The sequence below is a fragment of the Oryzias latipes genome, chromosome 5 (genome assembly GCF_053564925.1).
Source record: "Oryzias latipes strain Hd-rR chromosome 5, Olatipes_Hd-rR_3.1".
Classification (NCBI taxonomy): Eukaryota; Metazoa; Chordata; class Actinopteri; order Beloniformes; family Adrianichthyidae; genus Oryzias; species Oryzias latipes.
The window spans coordinates 15177667-15202512 of NC_136241.1; the positions used below are offsets into that span (position 1 = coordinate 15177667).

The window sequence follows — 24846 nt, forward strand, 5'->3', positions numbered from 1 at the left end:
TGGGTAATTTAACACCATGCAAGAAACCAGAGAGGCTAAAGGTAGCAACATATACGCACAAAATTACACTCTCTCTCACTTATGCAAAAAGACTCCCAACTGCAAAAAAATAGTTTTTAAATGGGGGGTCACCTGGCTTTGTTCTTGCGTTCCCTCCTCCGTCAGCAGATACATTATTGGTAAGCTCTGTGATAGGTGATTTGCAGAGCAGGAACCAATCGTTGTTTGATGGGGGGAAGAGAGAGTGGTACCCACTCTTTTCCCCCTTTTCCTGCAGTCTAAGCATCCTGATGCAGTAGCATACTACCCATCATCACCTTGGGGGTTGAACAATGCTCCAAAGCTCCCAATACCTGCACAGCAATACCTGTGCGACTGGTTGAGCCTCAAAAGTATTCTGTAAGGTAATACTAACCTGTCACAAGTTGTTTCCAAATTTTACTGTGATTTCTTGTTTGCTTTGAATGATCAAAGTATGCATTCCTGAAAACGAATCAGTAAGAAAACATGCAAATTATTTCTATTGTCATTATTACTGTTAGAGTTAAAGTGTCAGAAAACTTTGTAAATTACTTCAGTACTTTTATTCGAAGGACAGCCAAGTTGGCAGCACGAGTTGAATATTGTGTTACCTGGCTTCCTAAAGCCAGATATCAGCCCTTCATTTTACTGTCATTCTGCTGCAGGCAGGTTCTGTCTGTCTGCTGGTGCCCTGTATAACATTGCGGTACAAGCAAGACCACTGCAGGCAAGCGGACAAATGGCTTCAAGGTCACAGAACTGTTTAGAACTGTTTATAGGCTTCGAAGTCTAATCCTTTTCACACATCACTGTATGCTGCCACTTAATTGGGTGTTTCTAAGGAAACGGAATGCTCATAGGCATTCATGAATTTCAAGTAAACGTTGGTGCTAAAACATGCTTACAAGGATATCAATGCATAACTCCCTGTGCAAGAATGTGCACAAGCTCACACAAAAACCCCTTTGCTGACTCCCATGCAGGACTTTTTTTCATGTAGGATCCTCAGATTTACTGTACATGTCATTGAGAACGCAGTCAGCTGAGGGTTGGGTTGTCAGCTGAACACAGTGTAATATAATTTGATGCAGACATTGAGCAGCAAAAAGATTGAAAGTGAGGAGGTGCATATATACTCAATGAGTCATGAATGACAAAGTAAATAATCATTTCACGCAATACAAAAGGAATTTTGCAGAATGGAGGGAAACCGATAAGATGTGGCATGGACTGCAGCTGGTGCAGTGTCCCCTGTCTCAGGAGGACTGACAGGGTACCAGAGGGATTAACGCACCTCTCTGTGACCTTCCATGCAGCCCTCTATTGATCATTCAGCTCTCCCTGACACCAGCACCATCCTTTTAGACACTGTCACCTTACCAGTAAACACACAAAGTTGACAAAGCAATATGCAGGTTAATTTGTGAACAACTGCCAGGTGGAAACACCTTTGGAAACACTTGACCTTGAGCTGCACCACACAGGCAAAGCAGCGTGTGTCTATGTGAAAAGGAATCTTACTTTTTAACAATATTCAGGAGTCTGAGCCAAGTGCTCACAGTTTACAGGAACAAAAACAAAAGACTTACCTCACTAAGGTAATTCTCAAAAATCCAAGATAGTACGTTGTGGGATTTTTTTAACTGACCTTGATAATGCGCTATTCTAATGTTACACAGCTGTTTGCCTTTGAAAACCATTTTAACCAAAGTTTTGTTTTATGCAATCTATATGTGTTTAATAGTTACTATTGGGTGTAATATGTCTCCATTTCTTGAAATGATGGTACAACTATCACGTTTTTTAAAGGAACGGAAAAATGTGACTTGGACAAGGCTAAAGGTAAGATTATTTTCAATAACCCTACCTAACTAAAAAAATGCATATTTTGATTACATGTAGCACATAGAAACTCTATTACAACAATATTCTTATAGGTCTGCCTGTCTATTTTTATTTAAAAACAATAATAAATATAATGATAAATAAAAAAAATTTAAATCCACTTCCAAAACCAGTCTTTGTGTTCAAAGTTATTCATGAAGGAACAACATTTTTTCAGAGCTGTGTCTTGTTGTGGAGAAGAGTTCAATATTGAAAATGCAGACATACGTACAAAAAAATAGAAAATAAAAGAAATGATTAATATCTCCACGGTTAAATATTTCCAGAATCTCATCATATAATTTGTGGTATTTTCAGAACAAAACTCTTTCTTTTTCAAATTGATTGCATAGCATTGGTTAAACAAAAGACTTTGTGTGAAGCAGTAGTATTGTACCCAGCCTGTGTCCTGACATAAAAATATATATATATATATATATATATATATATATATATATATGTCGTTCCCACAAATTAATATCCTGTTCCCACAAATTATTATATTGTTCCTACGAAATACTATTTTGTTCTCTCGAAATAATTAATTCGTTCGAACGAAATAATTGTTCACATCTTAAGTCATTCATAAACACCGATATGCTCTCCATCCGGCCGCAAAAGCCGCTTTTAGCGGCAACTTCCGTGTCTCTGTGACCCACATATGTTCAAGAAAGGAAAAAGAAAAACAAGAATGATCAATTTATTATTGTCTCAATGAATATAAGTAAAATATCATAAGATTAAGGATGCCCAAGCTTGCTGTTTCGCCACACCGCAGCGATTTTCCAGACATAGCTCCTAGCTCCGCCGCAGAGCTCTTTAGCTTGTCTTGCTGGCACGGCATTTGGGGACCTGGTTGGTCGGTAGACGTCCAGCCAGTTGCGGTTTGGGATAATGTAGTTTAGGGTCGGATAGGAATAAAAATATTCAGGACTTTTCTTTTATTAACATAATCTTTAGCAGTCACTTTACATCCGAAGGCTAGTGTACATGCTACCTAGCCTACCATTACATGTGTTATTCACGTCATAAGGCATTCATAAACACGGATGTGAGCAATATTTTGATTTATTGCCGATACCTTCACATTTCTGTCTGTCTGTTTCTCATTACATTGCATTGAAGACACAGAGGATGTTTAGAGATCAAATTTATTTATTTTAAAAAGCACAAAAGCATCTGTAATAACGTTTTCATGTCTGGGTTCATTCACATCCTGGTACGCAGCTCTCCGTCCATGGTCCATCCCGCTGCAAACGCCGCTTTCTCTGCCGCTACTTCCGTGTCTCTGTGGCCCACATTTGTTCAAAAGGGGGGAAAATAGAAGCAAGAATGATCGATTTAATATTGTCTCGATGAAAATCAGAAAAATATCACAAGATCTAGGATGCCCAAGCTGGCTGGTTTGCCTACTGGACTTACTTAGGTATCTGCTGTAAATCCAACAATTGCTCACGTCCGTCTTTGTGAAGCTAAGAAATATGTATGTCCGGTAAGCGAAGCAGCAATCTGTGTTTATGAATGACTTGTGACAGAAATAATTACTTCATTCGCACAAATTAATTAATGCATGGGAACGGAATATTATTTTGTGGGAACAAGATACTATTTGTTTGCACAACTTAATTATTTCGAGCGAACGAAATAGTATTTCATGGGAACGGAATATTATCTTGTGGGAACGGAATATTATTTTGTGCGAACAAGATATTAATTTGTGGGAACAAGATATTACACTGTGGGAACGAGATATATTTTAGATTTTTAATGTCAGGACACGGACTCCGTAGTATTGAGTGTTGATGAGGGGAAAAAAATATCAAATATGTGACGCTGTTCTAATATTAATTAAACTGTTACTTGTGTAGCCAAATTCCTAATTTAATTAGATTTTAAATTTCTTTCTTGTTGTTTTAGTAGAGGTCAATTCTATGTTTAAAGATTTTTTTGGGAGGGGAAGAGAGTGTGACACCAACTCTTTTTCCCCTTTTTCTACATTCTTGACAACAAAATAATATCCGGCTAAACTTCATATTCTTTTGGGATCTCAGTTAGACTTGGTGTAAAAAGTGTTATTTTTTTAACAAATAATGTAGGTGGGCCACAAAAAAAAAAAAAAAAGAGTAGAACTTAGTTTGACTTGTTCTCTATGATAGCATAACTAACGGTTCCTTGTTTTCCGAGACAACCTGTTTGTCCTGGTTCCTGACTTTCAGCTCTGAATTTAACGGAAACAAAAAAAGCCTAAACACATAAAGATATTACCTAATGTTTAAAAAAAAATATGATGTAGGCACAACATACACAAACACGTCTCAGGCGCCATCAAAGGCTATTGCATCTGTCGGTGGTGGGATGACCAAAACCTGTAACCTTCATCTCCTACACATGATCTGCGTAATTCTATCTCAAAAAATGGTCTTCCATTAAAGGTGACAGGAGCATGTAAGGTACCGGGGATTAGACACTCCATCCTCGTAATCTTATAGTGGGTTGTAAACGCAACTGGTTATTCCAGTCAAGTAATCCTATATTTCAAGGCAGCGGTTCTCTTCACGGCAAGTTACGAAGCGGGTTGGGTCAGAAACTGCAAGGACGTTACAGTAAAAGCTTTTAAATACATTAATTCAGACCAAAATTTTTTAGAAGCAACAGTCTAAAAGCTACAGGGGTCTGCAACCTGAGGCTCCGGAGCCACGTTTAATTCCTACTCTGTGGTTCTTTGGCTTTGAAGAAAAATTTTAATCAATTTGAATGACGAGTTTCTAGTTTTGCTGAGTTTTTTTAAAATTATTGAAGTGTTTTTTTAATATGTTCAGATTTTTAACATGTCATGTAACTGGGCAAATGATAGTGAAAGGTTTGATTTTTTGTCAGAGTGGTTTATCATTGGAATAAGTTTGAAGCACATATTCTGATCTTCTGCTGTAAAACAGCTCTACTCTACAACAGTGCTGCTCAGACACAAAGTTTTCAAAGCATATAATTGAATTTAAGAGTAGGATTCTACACCTATCTTGTCATATTTGTATTTGAAATTTTAAGGAACAATAATGGTAAAGGTGTATCATTTAAAACATCTTTGACTTACCTTTTTTACGTTTTCAATTCAAGTTAATCTGCTGCAGCAGGAGGATCTTATTTGATACAGAATGTATTTTATTTTGAAAGAAGCATAAGCGTGCAGCCGTCAAAGTAGAATAAGTTAAAACTATTATTTATAGAAAAATATAACACTGTCATAATTGAAAATTTGTAAATGTTTAAAAGATAAATGAATGGATTGATGGCCACAAAAACTTACCGTAAATAAAGTTTAATTTTCTAAACAATGAGGTGGGACTATGCGTCTCTCTGTGTTTTGGTCAGTAAGAAACTGGACTAAATGGCTCTTTTAGTGTCAAAGGTTGTAGACCTAGAAGAACACAAAATGGTGACGATGATGAGTCAGTTGTCACTCATGTACTTAATAATAATAATGGATTGGATTTATCTGCGATTTTCCAGACGTTCAAAGCGCTTACAGTGTGTCCATTATTCATTCACTCCTCATTCATACGTTGTGATGGTAAACTACTGTAGCCACAGCTGCCCTGGGGCAGACTGACAGAGGTGTGGCTTCCAGTTCGCGCCTACGGCCCCTCTGACCATTACCAGGACATTCATGCACTCATGCACATTCACACACTGGTGGAGCCACACTAGAGGCAGGGAGGGTGAAGTGTCTTGCCCAAGGACACGACGACAGCTCATTGAACAACCAGCTCAACCACCTGAGCCACTGCCACCCTTTCAAGGTTTTTCTCTCTTTCTCTAGCACAACTTTTACAGCAAAGGAGAATTAATTTTCAGCTGCAGTCTAAGAAACTGCAGTTATAATATATCACAAAGCATACCTTTTCTCATAGAAATGTAAATATTCATGTGAAAATGAAAATATAAAGAATCTTGCCATTTTACTAAAATGATAGCGATAGCTCACCAAAAAAGCTAAACTGAACATAGTTTGGCACGAGCAACCTTGTGTCCTCGTGTTTGCTTTCTCCCTCCATTACCACCTTATAAGTAGAAAATATTGTCTTGCCAGCAAGCAGTAGATGTCCTTAGTGTCCTACCCGGAAATTTTAACTGCACCTTAGACATTTTCGGGCCCCTTGGTGGGGAGGGTGCTTGGACATCACTGTTTACAAGCAGAAGATGTTCTCTCAGTGCCCTCCCCGCCAATTTTAACCACACCCTACACACACCCCCTTTACATCACAAAATACACACTCCAACACACACACCCATACACGCACAGACACACGTTCACTAACACACATATATCACACAAGGAAGAGGGACGTCTGATCTTCTGTCCCCCGCCCCATCCCTGGCGGAGGGAACCGGGGCCCTCTGTCGTGGCGGCCTTGTCCCTGGGGTGCTGGCTTCCTGGGCCCGGCGGCCCTCTCTCCACGCAGGGAGAGGGATCCCTGAGCTCTCTGGCAAGACCGGGAGCCAGGGATCATATCACATCTGAGCCTGGGGGTGTCCGTGTCCCGTTGGTGTGCGTTCTGGTCCTGGCCCCTGGGCGCCGGCCTTCTTCATATTTTCCAACTGCGAGTGAGCCTGGTCGGGCCATATTTACGTATAACACCCGTTGGGAACCCCCGCTCCTCTTGGGCATCCTCCTCCCGCCCCGGAGGAGGACGCCCCCTGCATTGCTTTCTCCTGGACTAACCGTGGCTTGGGGGGGTCCTGACTCATGGGGCTGGGGCGAGGGGATGCTCAGGACTCCTGGGTGGTGGTGGGGCCGCCTGTCTGGGGCTTGGGGTGCCCCCTTGGGCGGGGCCCCTTTTTGGGACCCCTGGGCACTGTGGGGAGGCTGCTCTACAGGTCGAGCTGGGGCTTGCACTCTCTGCCCCCTGCGCCCCCCTGCTCTCTCGCGTTGGGGGCCGCTGTGGCGGTCCCGCTGGCCCTGCCCGGGGGGGCGGATGTGGTTGCCCGGCAGGCGGTCTTTCTCTATCTGCTGTACTGAGCGGGTGTTGGGGGGTCCCGGCTGCCACTGCAGCTGCGGTGGGGGCCTGGGTGGGGGGGCGGCTGTGTTCTCTCCCTCTTTTTACATTCCATCATCCACCCCAGAAGAACATAAACACTCACTCGAGCACAGGTGGGATCTCACCTTTGCACAAACAGTTTGTGTGACTGAATGAAATGTTTCACGTCTGAATGCATAAGTAGGCCTGTGTGAATGTTAGTGGTAGTGTGTCCATCTAGACTTGTTTGTGTGTGAACACTTTTGGAGCCAACAGGTGTGTTTGTAACGTTTGAATGTGTGTGTTTGTGTGGACAGGCCCGCCCATTTTAGATTTTTCATGCATCTTAACCTGTCAGTTGTGATTATAAAGTTCAAGCAACTTGTTGCTTTCTGACGCTTCATGATCTTACCCTCGCTACTATAATCACCCCTCTACCCCCCCCCCCCCCCCCCCCCCTTATCTGTCATCCCTCTTTCTTCTTTTCTCCTTTTCTTTTCCGTCCGGTCCAACAAAAAAATATTTACATATATAATTAATATGAATAAAGTTTAGCTGAAATTACAAAAGGCTTCATTTAAATATACATCTGGTGTATCATAAGATTCATAATCCCTGTTGTAAAAATAAAATATGTCCAACACAAAAGGCTTTCAGCTCTCATCTGTTTGCTTAGCTGTTGAGGAGAACAAGTTAAAAATAGAAAAAAAAAAATATTGTCTTGAAAATAATAAAAATGAATAATCAAACCTGCTTTAAAAAGACATTTGGGTGAGCTCAAAATTAGCAACGCTGTATCACGTGTAAATTAAGTTTTACAAACAAAGGTAAAATAAGGAAGTAGTGTCCACATGAGTGGATGCTACTTTACAGCTTTGAAGCAAGGTGAATAGGATTGTATTGATTGATCGATGAATTGTTTTTTATTCCCATTATCCAACCAGATCGATCTGTCTGAGTCGAATCGACCTAAATAATTTAAAAAGTCGTTTTAAAATTAAATTAATTAATAATCGATGTTGAAAAATACCATTTGGTTTTTAGGGACTGTAGATTCATTTTACTATAACGTAATTTGACCAAGTGCCATAACAGCAGACGACACTGATGTGGTGGCAGCAAAAACTGATCAAGCATCATTATTGTCCAGTGTGTAGAAACGTGTAGAATTGTGTGGAAAGACTTACAGTGTGGTATAATGTTCTAATAATGTTACATTTGTAATATTTTGATGTGGCAAAACAACAGTGGGCTGAACTTTAAGAAACCAAAATGTGAATGGATTTGCCATTAAATCTTGTTTACTTGTTTGCTTGTACACATATTTAATTTACACTTGATTATCTTACAAGAATTAGAAGGAATCTGGAAAACCTCAGCTGTTCAGTTTCCAGGTATTTATCTCTGAGTCGCACTGGTTGAAGTTTTGGTTACACCCCAAAAGATGAGGATCAAGCATGTTTATCAAATTGCATTTTTGAATTTTTGAAAGTTAGGGTGTTTTCTTCTTTCTTTTAAAAACTACTGTTCATCCATCTAGAAAGGGGGTAACAGCAACTTTAAAATAATGTCATTATTGTTGCATTTCATCATCAGATTTGAGATTTACGAACAGCTTCTAACTTAGTGGCTTCTGAACTCTGTCTGCACTCATTTAAGGATGTGGTCTGTTGTTGACAGAGCCGCTGTGCTTATTCTGAGGAGAGTGACTCCACTAAGGAGATTATGTAACACGGGAGATCAGCTCAGAGAACCACCCTCATGCATGAAAGTTGTGGACTAAATGATACAGACTTAATTGAAACGTCTGGAGTTTTTCCAGCCTCATTAATCAAAAGGCAAGTGCTAATCTTGGCTACCATTGGTGGAGGAGGTGAGCATTCACAACAAACCAATGGGAGTACAGCAACAACACTTGACACCGCAATCCTGACTGGTTTAGACTCACTGATTGAATAACACTTTCTTTTGCAAGAATCTGTTTGTGTTTGTGACTTCTACACAAGCAGTTGAAAATTGGGTTAAATCGAAACAATTGTATTTTATAACGTGCAAGTCAGTTGTAAAGCACAGCATCTTTTAGTGGGAAAACAAAATTTCCACCATATTATAATTGAGGAAAGATCCACACTGTGCTCCACCCAGTGTCTTGATATCAACACTGCTTACTATTAAACAGGGAGGTTCCATAGTGGCAGACTCCCTGAGCTCATCCAGACCCTCATCAGTTACAGTGATACTCCTCCTCGTGTTTCCATTTGGTGTCATGTGTACAAACATCGGAATGAGCTCCATGCAAGAGCCATTAGTAAAAAGCCTATCTTCATAAAGAAATCTCACTAAATGGTGTAAAGCTCTCTAGCTACATAAGTAAGTGTAATGTAACCCCACTGCATCTTCCAACAACAAACATATTTTAATACAATTTTAATAATAATAGCTTCAAAAGCAAACAAAATAACCACTTACTGTTGCTTCTCTGTTTTCCTTGATGTAGTAAGATAAAACTGAGATGTCAGTCTTTACGTTTGTGTCCTTGCATTAAATTTACCACATTATGCAGCGGTGACAGAAGCCTGTCTGAACTCACTCACGCATCCTCCTAGATTAAGTAAGAGACTGGCTAGCGTCTTAAGGAACAGTTGTCATTCTTTCTGAAATAGGCTGTTTTTGGCAGAAGGCAGAGCAGTTACAGTCATTCACACACACAGATGTTTTTCACAACAACAAGGTTCCTGCTGTTTCGGACAATCTGTAGAAAAAAAAGGGCAACCAAACAAATCCTTGTTTGCAGCTAGATTCATGTCCAAAACAAAAATACAGACACTCAAGGACAGTGGATGGCAGTGTGACACCTATGTTTGTGCAGAGCGGGGCTCATTTTTCTCAGAGCCTGTAAGGTCTGTGTATACCTGCCAGGTGCTTTTGCTTGGCTCTCTCTCATATTTCACCCGTGCTAAGAATCCACATGGTCCCACGCCAGCTATTCGCTTTGCGGTCACCTTTGTGCCCTCTCTGTTGTCCATTTAATGGTTGCTGAAAGTCGTTAGAGCTTGGCTGAAAATAGAAACCAGCAAACAAACAGGAAAGTTTTGTTCTGCTGCTTGGACTGACTGAGCTCTCACATGGACATGTAGTACTAAAGAAATTCATCTACAAACCAGCAGTTACACATGTTTTTATTATTTAAGGGAAATTAACCAAAGAATTAGTAAACACAGTAAACTATAAACCAACATTTTACAACAGTAATAAAGGACTTTGAGAATTCTTTTTCCGAGCATTTTGTTAATCTGTTGACTACCTTGTCTAATCTATCAAATGCATTTCCTATCTGAGGTACATTTGACATCTTTGGCCACCAAAAAAAGGATTTTGTGCTCACAACCAAGGGAGTGGTTTACAACTTTACAATTACACTATTGTGACTGAATTACTTTGCTTTTTTATTGCCTGACATTTAAAAAAAACATGCACCATCATTCAGCATTTCATTTCTTTAACTGCCTGCTCAACCAAAGAGTAGAGCACATTTAGAAAACGTAGGTTTATGAGACGCACCATCAATGAATGGGCTATTTTTGAAATTATATCATAAGGCGCACCGTAACAATAAAATGCATTAAAGTCAAAAGTCAGGGATAAGTTTGTCAGTTGGTCAGACTTTATTAAGTGCGTTCTTCAGGCTCTGTCCGAATCCCATCCCTAATCCCTAACTACTTAGAACTATACAGCGTGGGACAATCTAGTGTCCTGGATTTTAAAAGCAATTAGGGCACCATGCTTACAAATTTTATTTATTATTTTTTTAAACAACAAACAACGTTTTTTTCTCAAAATCTCAATGCATCATAGTCTATACAATATTGGTGCAATTTAATGAGCATCGATGGTCATTGGCTTTTTTGCAGAGACTTCTGAAAAATTTCTAGGGCACTTGATTCGGACAGCACTACAAATGGCGAACGCATGAAATGCTGCACTATGTAGCGAGTTGTGAAGGAATTTGGACACAACCTAGAGTTTGTTTATAACACGTTAAAGGTTAGCCACGTTAGCCTATTCACAATATCTCTAACTCCCAACTTTGTTTGTTACACGTAAAAAAATCAGACCGATACAGCTAAAAGAATATTACTGTGACTACGCTAACCCTCAACCTTGTTAGTAACATCTAAATAAAAAAAGACAGTTTGACACCACTACATGTTAGCCCTTGTTTGTGTATTCACAGAAACACCCAACAAAACACTTTGACAGAGCACTGTGTACTTCTCAAACATCATTCTACATCATTAAGCCCAATCTAGGAATAATCTATAAATAAGACGCTCCTGATTATATATGTGTGATCCTTTCTTTAACTCTTTGTAGATTCTGTAGAATCCCTCACTTTGATCAAGCATGAAAAAAATGAAGGGTAGCAGCAACAGCACATAGTTCCCAGAACTGTCATTTTTTTTTTTTTTTTTTTTTAATTAAGGCTTTTATAGCATGGAAAATACAGTATTATTGAAAACATTGATTGTGTGTATTATTCCCCCAGGAATCTAAGAAACAACATGTGCAGGGGCTCAGAAGAAAAAAAAGAACAGCTACAACTACTGGCTTCAGAATATAGTCCCTATTGTTACAATTCATCTCTGAACTCATACAACACCCATCATGCTGGTTTTCAACTAACACACATTCCCCCTGAATAGCAGTTCTTGTTGTCTTATAAAATATTTGTATGGCAGACCCTTGGTTTGAATTGTCCCAAAGTCTCTGGTTGCTTTTATTCAGCCTCCAGGCGTTGACATGTGCAGGAACTGGATACCCTGGAATGTGTGCCTTGGACGTGCTGAAAAGCGCATGTTGCTGCCATGTTGCTGGGGACAGATGGGTATTCAACTCTGAGCGATGGGTCCCTTATGTAACCATTCAGTGGAATGCTGTACGTCTTTGTTACCGTTGTGTACCTACACCTGTTGTTGTTTTGAGAAGGTGCTTCTCACAAATTTAGAGAATGGAGTAATTATCAATGAATGTTTTTTCTTTGAAGGATAAATGTTTGCAATGTTTGAGGCATTTTCTGCATAATACACAAATTAAAGTGAATTATATGGTTTGAACTCTTGTTTAATCCTGAGGAACTTAGAATTTAAATGTCATGATTGGTTCATTGCCTTGATCTTTTGTTTAACTATTTTGAATCACTTACTTTTATCAAGCATGAATAAAAAAGGAAGGCAAGCTGCAAGAGCACCTATAGTTCCCAGAACTAGACATGAAAGCTCCACTCAGGAACCCAATTATGTCAGCAGGTAACCAACTCCAGTTACTCACAGCGTAAGGCAGAGCAGGAGACACTGAGCCAATTACATTTAAAATTACATAACATGCTTTCTGAAATCACAGCAAAAAATAGACAACACGCATGGGAAATGTTGGAATTTTTGAGTTTAAGCTTGTTGACTAAGACGAGCAACTGGCACAAATTCATGAAATGCCCTGAGCACCTTGTAATGAATAAAATAAAAAGATATTTAAACCCATATTTAGACTTTCTCCATCTGGAATTTGGGCAGTCCTTTTGAGATCCTCTCTGTAAAGTAAACTGACGGGTTTTGCAGCATCCTGCAACTTTTACACACTTGCATGAATTGCATTTTGAGATTCCAGCTATTTTGACTGCTGCTTTATGTCTGTTAAAAGATCCTCCAATGCTGTGGGACAGCATTAGAGGGCCTAATTTCCCACGGAATATGACATGGAAAAGATGGGAGCTGATAGTTTGGTGCAGAAAAACAACACTGTCTTTATTTGTGGAGGGAAAACAAATTAGGAAAATGATCATAGACTTTAAAACTATTCTCAGAAGCCTTCCCACTCACTGCATTACAGGAACAGCTGACAAAGCCATCCACATCTTTCCATCGAATATTGGTTCTTGTCTGTGAGCACCTTCGTCTTCTTCCTCACAGAACAGCTGTGCAGCAGGAAGCTTAATCTACACTGACATGAATAAATTCAACTTAATTATTATTAGATTTGCTGGGCTTTTTGTCAGACATCTTTACATCAGGAAAACATTTTGTGCAGCATTGAAACTTAATTAACTTCACAGGAAACAGCTTTCAGAATTTGGAGAACTCTCTTTTTTCTACTTTTTGTGAGTCGGCTGCTCCACACAGTGGCTCTACTGCAAAATCATCTGATAGGCAACTGTTTTTCTAAATGATCAATAAAACTGATCATTGAACTTACCTGTAGTGACTTAAGTTGACTTGAGTTTTATATTTTAAATCATTACTCTTTACATTGTTACGATTGGTTTGTTTTTGTGCATCTTTTTTTTGGTCGAATGCCACAGAGCTTCCTGATTACAACAAAGCTTGTTTCTGCCTCAAAACTGATTTAAAAATTATAAAATTTACATATTTCTAAAATTCACTGCTTCCACTTATTTTCAAGTGTTCTGGGACATACAGAGATTAAGTGCTGGTTATTGTTGGTTTTATTTTATGTGTTGACTCAGTAGGTATAATACACCTGGTTAATGCATCCTGCACAGATGCGCAAAATAAACAATTTTGTGAGTGATTAAATATATTGAAATATTCTACAATCTGTTCCTGAGTTCTTTACCATAGTAACCCTTGTGCTATCCTAGGCACTTTAACATTGGGAGTTGGGTCATCTTGACCCACTAGATAGTGCTCTGAACCTTTTTTCTTCAACGATTTATGATTTTCACTGGTGTCCATGGATTACATGAGATCTTTCCACCTTTATCCACCTTTGTCATGGTAGAGGAAAACCAAAGAACATCAGGAAAACCAAAGAACTCATTCTGGACTTCAGAAGACAACCCCCTCTCTCCCAGCCAATATGCATTGACGGTGACCTGGTGGAGACAGTCACGTCTTATAAATACCTGGGAGTGGTGCTGGACAGGAAACTGGACTGGAACGAGAACACCACCCAGCTCAGCAAAAAATGTCAATCCTGGATGTACTTCCTGCGAAGGCTGGCCTCTTTTAACGTCTCTACCAAGCTTCTCAGTATGTTTTATGAAACAGTGATTGAAAGTGCTCTGCTGTACGCTGTAGTGTGCTGGTGTGGCACAAGCAAGAGAAACCTGACCAGACTTAACACGATCATCAGGAGGGCTAGCGCTGTTGTGGGACTGAAGCTGGCCACAGTGGAGGAGGTGGCTGAACAACAAACACTGTCCAGACTTCAGGCAATTATGGACAATGTTACACACCCTCTGCATAAGGCCTTCAGTGAAAGGAAGAGCAGCTTCAGCAGCAGACTTTTATTACAACGCTGCACCACGGACAGACTTAGAAAGTCCTTTGTCCCACGAGCCATCAGACTGCACAACACTCTGTGTTGAGAGCTTTTACTCTTGCTTCTGATTTTGATTAAGCTGAATTTCTGGGAAACTTGACATTTTTTTTTAGGAAATGTTCATACTTGCTTTTATTCTTTTTATCCTTTTATATTTTTTTCTATTTATTGTGTTTTTATCTGTTTTAGGAATGATTGTGCTTTTAAGAATGGGCAGCTAAGTGAGGGTTTTGTCATCTAAGATAGAACAAGAGTTAAGGAAACATAAATGAATATGCGTCCCAAAAAACGATTTGGTTTTAGTAGCTTATTTGGGCACTGCAGCATGAGCAGCTTCATCTCTTTGTTTCAAGTACAAGAATGGCTCCTCATCAAGAAATTGCATGCATAGTGCATGAGCTCAGTGAACATAGTAGAACACAGTAGAGCACATTTAACCACACACAGAGCTGCCACCCATCTGCTGTTCGGCTCATTTTCTGTTTGTAACTTTAACTGCACGCTTCCACAAAATTCTGTTTTCCTGGAATGACTCTGCTCAGTTATCAACACCATGGTGAAGCAAACTACTGTCATTTGAAATGTTGTTTCTTTAAGAGTAGTTGTGCAAATTGTATATACTATACAACATTAATTTTACAAATAACTAAATCAAGCACTGAGATGTTTCTTAGAAAAGCTTTAAACAAACTCCAGTGGCATCTCCTGGTTTTGTGGTCAAACATAGAGTTGGATGTAAAAGTGGGAAGAGGCTTTGGGACTGAGATGCATATGAAATATTAACTCACACAGGATATTTAAAGCTTGTGACATTCTTTTGCAAGTCGCCATTTTGAAAATAAAATGTAGGAAGTAAAAACAGCGTTGTCTTATCAAGGAAACTCCAATCAAGATCATTTTTTATAGTTGAAAGGTAAAATAGCTAAATTATTAATTGTAACAGGATATCCATATATTTATTCATGACTTTTATTGAGCTTCATTTACAAAAATATGAATTCTAACCATGAACATGTGTTAAAAACGATATTAAGTAAGTCACTGGTTATAAAGGCACACCTGAAGACTAAAAAAATGAGTCATGCAAACGGCTCAGCCATTATGATTGAAATACCCTTTTTTTCTCTTCTAGTGTTAAAATATTAGTGTCAGACCAGAAGTTAACTCAAAGTACAGATGATATGAAAAAAGTTTTATGAATTATGAATCATTGTTTCATGAGTTTTCTTTGAAAGGTTAACTCTCAAAGTTCTAGACTGGGAGAGTCCAGTGCGTTGATTGTTTCTGGTTTTTAGGCGACTTGTCTTGTTTGTTTAATCGAGCTATCTGTCATTCTTGTCATTTTCAGACATATTTGTCTAAATCACATTGGATCACTTGGATCGGGGGATTTTCAGCCAATCGAAAGCTGCAAGAGTAGTAGGGAAAAGGAGACTGATGCCCATGTTGAACACCTCATTCTCAACCTTAGCGATCAAATCAAATGAAACAAAAATCCATGTGGTTTTTTTCTTCTAGTAATTTGGTTTATTTTCTGGGGATTCATCTATTTATTAGTGAACTATGCCTTTGATTGATCCTAATGTTCCCTTTTAGCTCAGATTTTCTCTTGATTTGGAAAATCGTTTTTTATTTTTTAAATAATAAAAAGACAAAATATTTGAGAAGTTCACAAACGCATGATCAAAAAAATTTGTATACAATATAAAATACCTCTTAATAAACTCACTTTTCTGCTTGATTTATGTCTTTTGAACTTATGTTTTGAGTATTTCATTCAGTTATTTCTGTGCTCGCACATAAAACTGACTGCAAGTTCATGGTGTAATTTTCTAATTTTTGCCTCTAGAGGGCAGTAATACCATCTTCTTCAGTTTCTCAAATCACTGAGACATGAATTGAAATGAAACATCTTTGAGCATAATTTTTACTCAAAGTAAAGCTAAGTAATACAAACCTGCACTTAGGATCTCTGTCACTGCAGCATAAAAGCTTTGTTAATTAACACAAAGCTGAACACCTAATGGCGAGGTATGGTTTTGTTCCAGGGCATCCCCGTTGGACTAGCCCCAAGTCCCACAGGGCTCCCAACCTAATTACAAGCTGGTAAGTACAGAGCAAGGTGGCGTGACTCCTCAACAACACTCCTGTGGGCACACCATCCATGACAAACAACACAACGGCACGAACTCTTCACTAACAACAACAGTGTTGAGCACAGAGGTAGCCACCTGCAGCAGGACCGCATCCCTGGTTGTGTTGCTCAGTCCCATCTGCCTCTCCATGGATGCACTTGTTTCAGCAAAGCAAGCTGCAGAGTACTGCACTGCATCAAAGGAAGACTAATGACTACAGCAAAGATGAAGCTACAGCACCAAGGCCCTGAGTGCTCCTGTTGCCAAAGCAGGCTGTAAAGAACGCACAAGCTGACTGAGAAAGGTGGCCCCAAACTCCCAGAGATTTCCGGTTAAGATGAAAAGGGGCTCAGAAAACAAAGGAAAAAAAAGAACACCTATTACAAACTTGGAAGCTGATTTTTTTTTCAGAAGGGCATTACAACTCAATGTTGTTTTAAATCAAATTTATTCAACCTGGTGATTCCAATGAAACCAAAAGATTCCCTATATTTAAAAAAATGCAATAGCTACCTTTTCTGGCTTATCAAGCTTCAATGTCAGGATGACAAAGCCAAAAAGGTGAATTGTCAGGAATAGCTTGAACAATCTTTCCTGTTAAGCATCTCTTTTCACCTTTCTTCCTGTGTCCTCCTCAGCTCACATTCCTCCTCCTTCTCCTCTTCCTACCTCTTTCTTCAACAAAAGGCTATTAATAGAATGCCCTGCTCTTCCTTTTAAACAGCAAAGAGCATATACTGTGCACTTAAAGGGAGACAGAAGCTGAAGACACCAGGAGGCGTTTGAAAATGTCCTCAGCGCAGCATGCTGCCTGTCCTATGAATAACAACAAACAGAGCTCTTGATGGATCTGTGGCATTTTGCATCAGAAGACACTCTTTGGTTAAATTTAGCAACTTAAATCATTTGGAGACACAAATATTCAGATGTGATGGAAAGAAAAGGCTTGCTGAACAACAGAACAACACCTCTGGTTGTGTCGAAAAGTTCCATACTGAAGGAAATGAGGCAGAATAAACTCGAAAAAGGGATGAAATGACACACAACAAACAACATAAACACAGTTTCAGTTATATTATTTTTGATTTCATTATTTATATTCACATGGAAAGATTACATATATTTCTTAAAATGTATTGTTTTACTCGTCCATAGATTGTCCCTTTTGTCGTAAAGTGCAGATAATACTATATTTTAAATCCAGACTTCACATCATTAAATAGTATGTTTTTTTTCTTTTTCTTGTTTTTTTCCATGATGTAGTAGTTATTATTTACATTATTTTTCCACATTTCATTTCATAGAAAGAAAATCCATAATCCACTGTCAGCATTGATGGATGTTCAGTATGATGCAGGAGTACAGGAATGAAGTGAACAACTATATTTCAGTGGATGACACCATCAGGCTCCAAGATCAAGCAAAAAAGAAAGAACACTGCCTCTCAAATACACACAGGCATACAGTTTGCATATTGATCATGTTGTCTCCTGTATGGATGAGTTATTTATAGAAACATCATAACAAAGAGCTGACATCGCATTTCAAACAAGCCTTAATTGCGTGTATCAGTGTGTACATTTTAAGAACAAAGCAGCAATAGGTGTCTGGACGTTTCTTTTACTTTTGCCTAAGGAGTCTTTTTTAGATACTATGTAAGCTTTGTAAATTACCATGGAATTTATGCTGGAGAGAATCTTAAAAGTACATGAACCTAAATCTTTTTTAGTCCCCCTAACTGCCTCTATATAATCATTCTCTGCATAGATATCTCAGTGAATCCACTGGGCAACCTTCACATGGAGTGCTGGTGGGTTCAGCCTTTGAGAAATGTTGTTAATTTTAAAACATTATTTAAACAAACAAAGAACACTAGAAGGGCTGCCAGAATATCAGGTTTTATCAAAACATAACTGAATCATCAGGATTAATTTTCAAAACACATTCATGAGAATATATGTTTTCTCCTTCTTTCTTTTTCTGTGTCTTTCAGCTGCTCCCTTTGGAGGTCGCCACATCCAGTTATTCACCTGCATCTAACCTTCCTTATTCACACCTGTCTACCTTAGAGCAACTGTCGCTAAAGCAGCACATATGCTCTGACCACCGTTTTATTATTATTATTAAAAAACATAGTATCATAACGGATTATCTAAAAATACATTTTTTAGCATTTTGTCTGAATTTTTTAGCCTGTGATTGATTTAAAAATAACAATCCAAAATCTAGATATTTTTAAACTAATTTTTAAATCACAATAATTAATGTTTTGCATATTCTGACAGCCCAACTATATGAACTTGCAATGACAATAAGAATTATATGGGATGTAGATCCACAGGAAAAACAAATGGGAATGATTGTGATCACATTTGTGCTTTGCGCGTACAACTTTGCTGACTTTCAACCATAACAATGTGATGTCCAGTTTTGCTACAGTCAGTTTAGTTCAGAACCATCAGCAATGTCAAACAAGCAGATCAATGTTGAGGCGTTAACATTTATCGCTGATTTCTGTTCACAGAAAATAAACAAAGAGTAACAAATGCATGCATAGACAAATATTTTTGGTCAGACTGTGAGATCCTCTTATTCTTCCACTATAGCCCAACTCACACACGCACGCACGCACACACACATACACAAAAAACAAACAGCTGTTGCGTACATGTGCTTACACAACCAGGTTTTAGTCCTGACATTCAGTGGTTCCTTTTCTCAGTCTCACAGGCATACAGCATATTCAGTCCCTTACCAACAAAAAAAATTCAGTTGGAGAACTCTGAAAACACAATTCTGTCAGAAAGGTAACACACCTTTTCTTCACACAAAAGAATAAAGAATTGAAAAAAAAAAAACATCCTCTTATTTGCATTTTATTTAAATTAGCAACCATTGAAGATCCTAATCCAACTACACTTGGAATATCAGCAGCTTCTTTAAAATCTGGAACCTGTAAATTCTTTCAACACAAAACGGCAACACGTTCCAGCAGTGGACCATGTATCCTGATGTTGTTGAAACATCTGCAACAGACCCTTTCCCTATATCTATCTATCTATCACTTTCTACAATCCGATGTGTCCAGAAGAAGATGCTGACAAGCAAGACACAGGAGAGAAGCCAGACACCTCAGAGGTTAAATAACGTCTGCTACACTGTTGCTAATTAGCACTTAGCACTATCTGTATTGATGTTACTGCCTTTGACCATTACCTTGGCAGTGTTGAGCAAATGATGGAGAGCTCGAAGTTGGATGTGGTCCTAGAATTGATGAGTCTGATGCCAACTTTTAAAACAAATTAAGCGTCTGGCATCAGAGACTTCTCAGGAGCCCCATTTATATTCTAAGCAATCCAATAGCAATAGAAGCTTTCAGATAACAGTTTCCATAAAGTGAGAACAGCTATTATGTCCTCCCTGCTTTATCGAGGGTTGCTTTAAACCAGGTGAAGGAAACATCTATAATAAAAACGGGACTTGTGGCAGATTTTCTCAAAACTCACCAAAAGAGAAGGTTTTTTGGAATTGCTAGGGAGAGTGTGTTTTTGGCACTCTGAACTGGCTCTGACATAAAAAACAGTGGTGCTCAGAACACTTATAGCTATTAGCAGAGATAAAAAAAATGGCAATGATCTGCGCATGGTGGAAAGACTCTTGCTTTCTCTTAATTTCTAGAAGACTTTTTTTCCCCTCTTTTACAGAACCATATATGTACTGTCTATGTGCTTAATTGCATACATATATAGATTTATTTATAAGAAATAAATGAATCTAAGTTATTTTAGTTTTTTTTTCTTATAGGCTTCTTCTTTCAGTTTAACACATGCTAGGAATGTTTTGAGGACATGCAACACTAGGATAGCGTAAACCCAGAAAAAAAGGCAGTTGAGGGGAAGCACTTCTATACATGACTCTTTAAAAGTTGCTTTTGTTATGAGGACAGAATGCAAAAGACCTTTTAAAAAGAGACCACTGCAGGTTCATCACATTACAAGTTGGGATTGTTATTGGGTACTAGAGTGTAGGTTTAAGCTCCAAGTCATAGGTCAGTTTGCAGAAACCTGGCAGAAGTGAAGTGGCAACAACTTCTACATGGAATGTTCAAATTGACACACGTCTGTTTAATTAAAAGATCTGGTTCTGAAGCAGATTACTTCTTAAGAAAATCCTTACACATACAGCCTTAGTTTCTTGTAACAGCTACCTGCAGGCATCCTTTTAAAAGTGTGGATTTGTACAGAAGGCAGTGTACAGATACATTTACAGTGGACAGGTGAAGCAAGTGGCAGTTGAGAAACAAGTGGAACTTCTCATTCAGATTACAAGTTCATGCAGTAATCTATTGTGTTTACTACTAAAAGCACTAAAAGCACCTACCTGGCAGCTATCAGTTAAGTCACGGTTTAACTACCTGGCTAAATGGAGAAGCACTGTGAAAGTGATTCAGTGAAAAACTAAAGAAGAAGAAACATTCAAGCTGTCTTAAAGATCTGCAGTAAGACCAGTCTGGGTGAATGGAGGTGGGGGAAACTTGCATTGCAGTTCATACGGTGCATATAAGACCAAAGCAGTGAAAATTCAAGGCCATTCTCAGTCATTCATCAGATACTGATGTCTACAGGGTTAGAAAGATGTCAAACCATCAGCTGAGCGCTGATAGCTGTCATTCATCCTTTAAGTAAATGGGCGAACTTAGGCACCATCCTTGTCACAAGTTACTCACAAGCCGCATCAGCGCTGCTGGGGACTTGCTTTATGCCCGCTCATCCTCTTATCTCTAATTTGTGTAGCATAAGACAGTTTCATCTGGTCCTGGGAGAAGCATATGTGGTGCATGATATGCTTTTTGAAAAGCATATAGCAAAGCTAATGTGCCTTGGGAAATGAGGTACAGGTAGTCCAAAGAGCAGCTTGTGTTGTTTTACCTTTTTAAAAGCATTTTTTCTTCTAGTGTGTTCTCTTTTCTCCCCACCCCCCTTTATTTCTGGCTTTTTAATCTAGTTAATGATATGTTTTTTTAAGCCACCACACAGACAAAGTCAGCTCCATGCAGAATTGCTAAAATTCTAACTTTACATAGTTTTAGTTTTTTTTTTAGTTTCTATTGCAAAAGACGGGATGAGCGCAAAGTGACAAAATGGCATTTGCAGTATTTATCAGTCTGTAATCATCAACATTCTGGTTTATATTGCCTTGATTTTACCAGAACAAATGAGATGGGAAAATATTCCTTTGACCCATCCTTTCGTGCTCTGGCTGAGAGAAAAAGACAGACAGCTACACGTCTGTCAGCATCTTTGTGATGTTTACATAGTTTGTATTAGCCAGAGTGCAGTTAGCTGTTTTAAGGTTCTCTTCCTGAAAGTCCTCATTGCTGTTGTTGACAGCCTCCTGAATCTCCATGTAGTCCGATTTGCTGATGGTGGAGCCGCTCCGGCTTTTCTTTAAGTCCTCAGCTGAGTCAGTTTTGGGCACATTGACCTGCAGAAACTGTGCTTGCTCCTCACCTTCAGTCTCGCGGTGATAGAAGTAGTTAAAGTTGGACACAATGACAGGCACTGGCAGGGCAATGGTCAGCACACCTGCAATGGCACACAGAGAGCCCACAATCTTGCCACCGATTGTAGTTGGTACCATGTCACCATAGCCGACTGTTGTCATGGACACAACTGCCCACCAAAATGCATCTGGGATGCTCTCAAACTGTGATTCAGGCTCATCTGCTTCAGCAAAGTACACAGCACTAGAGAAAAGGATGACCCCTATGAAAAGGAAAAAGATGAGGAGACCAAGCTCTCTCATGCTGGCTTTTAGGGTCTGACCCAAAATCTGAAGCCCTTTGGAGTGACGAGAGAGCTTGAAGATTCTGAAGACTCGAACCAACCGAATTACCCTGAGTATGGCTAAAGACATGGCTTGTTGGCCTGGCTGACCATCCTCTGGCCTGTCTGCCAGCTCTGTGCCAAGAGTGATGAAGTAAGGAATAATGGCGACAATATCAATAATGTTCATTATATTACCAAAAAAGCCTGCTTTGCTTGGACAGGCAAAGAAGCGCACCAAAAACTCAAATGAGAACCATATAATGCAAAGAGTCTCCAGGATGAAGAAGGGATCAGTGAAGTAGGTGGAGGTGTAGCTGATGATAGTTGTGTTGGTCTCCGGTGAAAAGACTTTAGCATGGGACTTGTGCATGTCGTCTTCATCGTTGCGGAAAATGGGGAGCGTCTCCAAGCAGAAACTTACAATAGAGATGAGAATGACCATAACAGAGATGATGGCAATAATCCTAGCAGGACCTGAGCTCTCTGGGTACTCAAACAGTAGCCAAACCTGTCTCTGAAACTCATTGTCAGGGAGAGGCCGCTCTTCCTCCTTGATGAAACCTTCATCCTCCCTGAACATCTCGATGGCTTCTTCGCCCAATTCATAAAAGCGAATCTCTTCTGAGAAGATATCAAGAGTGACGTTGACTGGCCTTCTCAGCCGGCCTCCTGATTGGTAATAATACAATATGGCATCAAAGCTGGGTCTATTCCTGTCGAAAAAGTACTCGTTCCTCAGTGGGTCAAAGTAGCGCATCCTCTTTTTGGGGTCCCCCAGCAGAGTCTCAGGGAACTGAGAGAGAGTTTTGAGTTGCGTCTCAAAGCGCAGGCCTGAAATGTTGATCACCACCCGCTCACAACATTCATGGTCAGCCTCCGGGTCGTAGTCCTGTGGGTGCCCTGGGTGCACGGCCGCCTCGTCAGAGGGGTCGCCTGTTGCGACAGTCATTCTGCAGGGGGACGAGGCCTGCACTTTTTAGTGAGACTGGGTCCTGCAGCGTGAAAAACTGCAGGCAGGAATCAGGAGAGAAAGGGTGCTGAAGATCGTAAAGACCTGACGCCCGCAGGTTGTCACTTATGGTTTGGCTGCATTTAAATCAAAAAGAGAAAGGAAAGAGAGCAGGTTAGTCTGAGAAGTGATGCAGCATTACAAACTTCTGTGTAGCCCTGAGATACCAAGAATTTGCTTTTAGTTTCAAGTTCAAGGACCTATGAATAGAAAACAATGAAGACAACCTCTAAAATATGTTTGATCTGAATAATGCAAAGTGAGTCTGCTGTGCAGAAGCTGTTAAATCATCGGCTAATCATCGGTAACTTGAGGCTAAATAATATGTAATTATTGACTAAACACAGGTATAAAAAAGGGGGCTTGCGAGAAAATTCATTGCTGAAACTTCAGAATTAGGACACTTGCGTGCCGCAGTAGACAATTACTTCTAAATTAAATGGGAATACTCAATTGACGCCATGCACAGATACGGCAATGCAGCAGGAAAGACATTCAGACAGCAGTCTGACTTAAATTTCTGCTGTCTAACACAGAAAGGTTGCTTTGGATATTTACAATTTCATTTGAGAAGAATGCTTTAAAAAAGAGCACAAGTGGGTTTATGAGCAGACGTCTGTTTAGTTTCGTTGAAAGATTTTAGTCCTGAAATGGTGCCCTACACTGAAATATTAAAAAAAACACGTATAAATAATTTACCCTCAGAAGGAAATAGGTTCCCAGAGAAAAAACTGCACCTCTGCCTCACGCAGACTGAACACAGTTTTGACAAAAAAAATGAAATAACAAAAAAAAAAAACAAAAAAAAAAAACATTTTTCATGGACCATAAATACTGCATGAATGTTGGACCAGCCATCAGATAGTTTAATGGGCAAGAAAAACAAAGATGCACGAGATCACGTCTGATTCGCAGAGATATCTTCCATACCTGCAGACATCTTTCACATCTCCAGGCCAGACGTGTTTTTCCTCTGGTTTCAGGAATGTGGAGGATGATGAATGATGAACACTTCAGCCTCAGGTATGCCAGAAAAATGGATATCCAATTTGGGCCAGTCGATTATGTTCCTCTTAGGTTGTCTGCAGCATCCTTGCCGCGCGCACCGCGTACAGTATGTGCGGGTGTGTCCTCGCTCCCCCCCCATCGACTCCTCTCCTCCGGGTAGGCTGTCGTGGGATGGAAATTGGGGAGAGAAAAAAAAAGGAGGAGGGAGACGATCAAGGGTGCGGGTGCTTCCCTTAGTAACCGAAGGTGCTGGAATCAGCAGATCTTTCTGTGTTCGCCTTTACGCCTGTGTGACGAGGCTCTGACTGCAGGTGCAGCGTCTGACCAGACTACAGACTACATCTGCAAACAAAAGAGGCGCGGCGAGGAAAAGGAGGGGGGATTAACTTGTTACCAGAATGGTATCAAGATTCCCAAAGCAAAGGGGGAGTTGGGATGGAAATCGTTTATTTTCTTTTTACCCCCCCTGTCTGGTGTTTTTATTTGTCGGACATGTATGGAGTTAATTCAGTCTCGATGAGCATCTTTATGAGAATCCAGTCTGAGCTGCAGAAACGCGCTGCAGACAAACTCCATCCCCGTGTTTGGGGCGCAGAGGAGCCTCCTCA

The 24846-nt window shown here is 39.7% G+C and overlaps 1 protein-coding gene across 1 annotated transcript; it reads right to left on the reverse strand.

The window, feature by feature from the left end:
* Positions 1-17452: 17452 nt before the first annotated feature.
* Positions 17453-24584, reverse strand: LOC101171484 (potassium voltage-gated channel subfamily A member 2). The gene is made up of 2 exons (XM_004068718.5): positions 24161-24584; positions 17453-23307 (listed from the first exon to the last, which is right to left on the reverse strand). The coding sequence occupies exon 2, from the start codon at positions 23168-23170 to the stop codon at positions 21674-21676; it is 1497 nt and encodes a 498-aa protein (XP_004068766.1). The 5' UTR covers positions 23171-23307; positions 24161-24584; the 3' UTR covers positions 17453-21673.
* Between the last annotated feature and the right edge of the window lie 262 nt (positions 24585-24846).

Coding starts and splice junctions, on each gene's coding strand:
- LOC101171484 (XM_004068718.5), bottom strand. CDS start 23,170: ATGACTGTCGCAACAGGCGACCCCTCTGACGAGGCGGCCGTGCACCCA.